Source organism: Engraulis encrasicolus, chromosome 2 (genome assembly GCF_034702125.1).
Source record: "Engraulis encrasicolus isolate BLACKSEA-1 chromosome 2, IST_EnEncr_1.0, whole genome shotgun sequence".
NCBI lineage: Eukaryota > Metazoa > Chordata > Actinopteri > Clupeiformes > Engraulidae > Engraulis > Engraulis encrasicolus.
The window spans coordinates 11,986,424-11,990,220 of NC_085858.1; the positions used below are offsets into that span (position 1 = coordinate 11,986,424).

Sequence of the window (3,797 nt, forward strand, 5' to 3'; positions counted from 1 at the left end):
CTGTTGTTGGTAAAAGTAAATCTCCTGAAAAGTTGCTTTACAGGTTAGGGTTGGAGATGTTTTTTGTCAGGGCACATTTTTTCATTTAGCAACAGAAATCTATGACGTGGCTGGCCACAAAACTGCTTTTCTGTGCCATTTCTCTCCACAACTTAACAAGAATATAACACCTTTTTATGATGCCAGTCTGCCCCCTTTTACCAGCTTCTTGAATTACTGAATCCATACAGAAAAGGAGAAATGCCCAGTGAAGATACACACTGACAGTGCTTGATGTATTTGAGGATCTTTTTACTTTTCATAAGAGTGAAACTGAGATGAACTGCCAAGTTGGACGTGCCCAATGCTTAGGGCAACAGCAAAGAGGAAACAGGAAAATCATCCATCAGAGAGCTTCGCTTTATTGCAGAGCGTTTTACATTCCGACAACAGAAGAAGCGGAGGAGGAGGACACCACCTTGCCATCAACCAGCTCTTCTGTCACGGTCACCACTCTGGTTCTTGTGGTGGTCACTGGTGCAGCCACCACTGTGGCTGCTGCTGCTGACAAGGACGCTGACAAGGACGCTGAGGAAGCGGACATCAGGGATGAGGACCTGGAGGATGAAGAAGAGGGGAGATTTTAGGTTGAAGAAGGGACCTTCAACAAGGCATCAACCTCTTGAAACTGAGGCTCAGAAGACACTACTTACGAGATGTAAGCGCTCATATCTCCGTTGAGCAGTCTGTTGTACTCTGCAATCTCCAGCTCCAGTCTGGTCTTGATGTCCAGCAGCAGTGCGTATTCCTGACCCTGATACTCAAGGTTCATGCGGAGAGCGGCAAGCTGCTCTTCCAGGCTGGTCACCTGACCCTGGAAGCCGGCAAGCATGGCAGCAAAGCGAGTCTTTGTTTCTGCCAGGGATACTTCCAACGATGCTTTCTGAGGTATGAAATGAGTGAGTTAGTGGAGCCCGTAAGTTATATGGCAGGTTTTGCCAAATGTTAACTATCAAGCTAAACTTCCAAGTTGCGTATTAAAATATAGTTTATTCCATTGTACACTAAATCAATCAGCATTGATGGTCATATTGCAGACTGGCTAATGTGAGGAACAGCATGCTTCATTGTACACTCACCATGCTGATGACGCCTTGGAGCTCGATCTGAAGGGCCTGTGCTGTGCTTCTGTAGGTTGCAAGTTCTGATGAGGACGTCAGGAGTACGGTTGTGCTGGAAAGGACTTCTTTGCTGAGCGCTTCCGTCTGCATACAGGCAGAGCAATACAATTGTAAACGTTTTTCTATAAGCATCATGTATTAAACTCAAATGAACTGTTCTACAGTATGTGGTATGGTTTGAAGAGCCTACACTCACCTTGGCCTGGAACCAGGCTTCAAGTTCCCGTCTGTTCTTTGCGGCCACTGCCTCGTAGTGCTCACGGACTCCGGCGAGGACAAGGCTGAGGTCCTCCTGAGGAGCAGCGTCAACCTCCACATCTACTTTAGACCCGACAAGAGCACGAACAGCCAGAAGATCCTACGAAATTATCATGACAACATTAACATTCTTGGTGACAATGGCGAACAGTAAAATGGATATATGTAACAGAATTGCTTCAAAGCAGACCTCCTGGTGGTTCTTCTTCAGGAAGAGGATTTCCTCCTGGATGGATGTTAACTGCATGGTCAGGTCTGATTTTGTGAGAGTCAGGTCATCCATTACCCTTCTGAGTCCAGCAATGTCGGCCTCCACAGACAAGCGAATAGACTGCTCTGCCTCAAATCTACAAAGAAATGACAATATAAAAAGAACGAATATGCCTCCCTGCTTAGTCCTGCAAGCTTTTGTGCACATGAATTGAAATGGAACCAGAGGTGTTACTTACACCAGGATATCTACTCTCCCGTCTAACACAAAAACGTAAGTTACTGCGCAGTTGAATGTCATTTGCCAGTTAGGGACAATGAAATGTGAAAATGATGTTAGGATCATTTGTGTACAATATTCGCTGTTTACTTTTAGTACTGATATAGGCTTGCCACTGGATGTACATTACTCTACCTGTTTTAGAGACAACGTTCCGAAGTTATGCATTGGACTGTATTGTGGGTTAGAATAGGCATTACTGAAAAGTGCATAAAAATGACCTATGAGCATATGGGAAAATGGTAAATAGGAATACCCAAGAAAGCAAATGCCATGCAGCTCATATAATAGTTTGATTGGTATGTAATAATTTCATCATGAAAAGGAACTCCTCCACCCACTTCCAAAATTTCACATTTCACTCCTCCACCCACTTCAAAAAATACACATTGGCATGTAACTCACTTGACTCTGTAGTCATCGGCAGCCAGTTTGGCGTTGTCAATGCCCAACAAAGTTCCTCCCCTGATAGAGATGAGGGCCATGATCTAAATGAAGCATCAAGAAGTTATAGACCTACTCTGTGCAACATATTCAAGTAACGACAGTTGATTAATGAACCCTGCATGATGATCTATGTGTGAGTAGAACTTAATCATAAGAAATAATATTACTATTAAAATGAGACAACTTTTATATTCTTTCATTCAAACTTTACCCAACACAATATAACTGATTCATTTTTTGTTTGCAATGCCTGTACATGTATAAATAGGCCTACCCACCTTAGCTTGGAGTTCGCTGATGATGACGAAGAATGCACCAAAGTCATGCGTAGCAGGACCAGTCCTGGCATCAAGGAACTGCCTGATCTTCAGCTCCAGCTCAGCGTTGGCCTTCTCCAGAGAACGGACCTTGGACAGGTAGGCGCCCAGACGGTCGTTGAGGTTCTGCATGGTGAACTTGCCGGCACCAGCGGCAGCTGCGAATGCAGCTCCACCACCGGCAGCCAGGGCAAAACCACCACCGCCACCAGCAGCCATGCCGAAACCAGCACCTCCACCAAGACCGAGCCCAAGCCCGGCACCAGCACTGGAGATGCGAACTCCAGCTCCTCCGGCACCACCGTACACACTGCCGGCCCGCATCACACTCAAGCGAGCACCACCTCCGGAGGACATGGAGATTCCAGAGGCACCCCCTGCCATTGCGGATCCGGAGGACATTGAGACGCGGCTGGAGAAGGTGGCTGCCATCGTATGGTAGGTAGAGGCCTCTGAATTTCGGGGAGCTGCTTAGGAGTGAAGAGAAGGTCCTTGTATGTCCCCTTTATAGTCAGAAGCCAGACTGGCAGAAGGTATGGCCTCGGAAACATTTCAACAATTCTGCTCCAGGTGATCCATATCTTCCCACTGGCGCTTTAGAAAGTTAAATCAGCATTAGAGACACAAGATGGTTGTCAAGAGTCACATCGTTGTCTCGTCACCCAAGCCACGTACTTGTGTATAATTAAAACCAGTTGCTAGCTTACAGCGGCGTGGAACAGGGGGGGAAAACCCCGACTCATTCTCAGGGCCCAGCCCACCTGGGGGGCCCACCGGGGGGCCCCTATGGAAAATGTTCTTCTTGTTTTGCTTTTTTAAACATTATTTTTTACAATAATGTCAATACATGTTGGTAATTTATGTAATTCCAATGTTCTCTGGAAATACATCTGTTAAATTGGATATCCTAGCCTGCAAATAGGCTACAATATATATCAAACACCCCCATAATCAGTACGCATTGGTTTAGTCCGCCCTCTCGCGGACTTTTGATTGCACAATATGCGTAATCAACACTCACTCACTTCATTATAGGCATTAAACGCAGCAGCCGGTTAGCAATGAAAGATGTCTAAAACACCAGGCTTTCACAAAAAGAATAGAAAGGCAAGAGAGACAGGGGAA

At 45.9% G+C, this 3,797-nt stretch overlaps 1 protein-coding gene across 9 annotated transcripts; it reads right to left on the bottom strand.

Moving 5' to 3' along the window:
- Positions 1-404: 404 nt before the first annotated feature.
- LOC134460713 (keratin, type I cytoskeletal 13-like) lies at positions 405-3,104 on the bottom strand. 9 transcript variants are annotated; one of them, XM_063213223.1, is made up of 7 exons: positions 2,634-3,104; positions 2,314-2,396; positions 1,609-1,765; positions 1,357-1,518; positions 1,119-1,244; positions 711-922; positions 405-536 (listed from the first exon to the last, which is right to left on the bottom strand). In XM_063213223.1, exons 1-7 carry the CDS (start codon positions 3,102-3,104, stop codon positions 416-418), a joined length of 1,332 nt encoding a protein of 443 aa, XP_063069293.1. In that variant the 3' UTR covers positions 405-415. The 9 variants fall into 9 exon arrangements, with proteins under 9 accessions (XP_063069293.1, XP_063069241.1, XP_063069284.1 ...); XM_063213171.1 differs by having other exon boundaries at positions 405-605; XM_063213214.1 differs by having other exon boundaries at positions 405-534; positions 706-922.
- Positions 3,105-3,797: the final 693 nt, after the last annotated feature.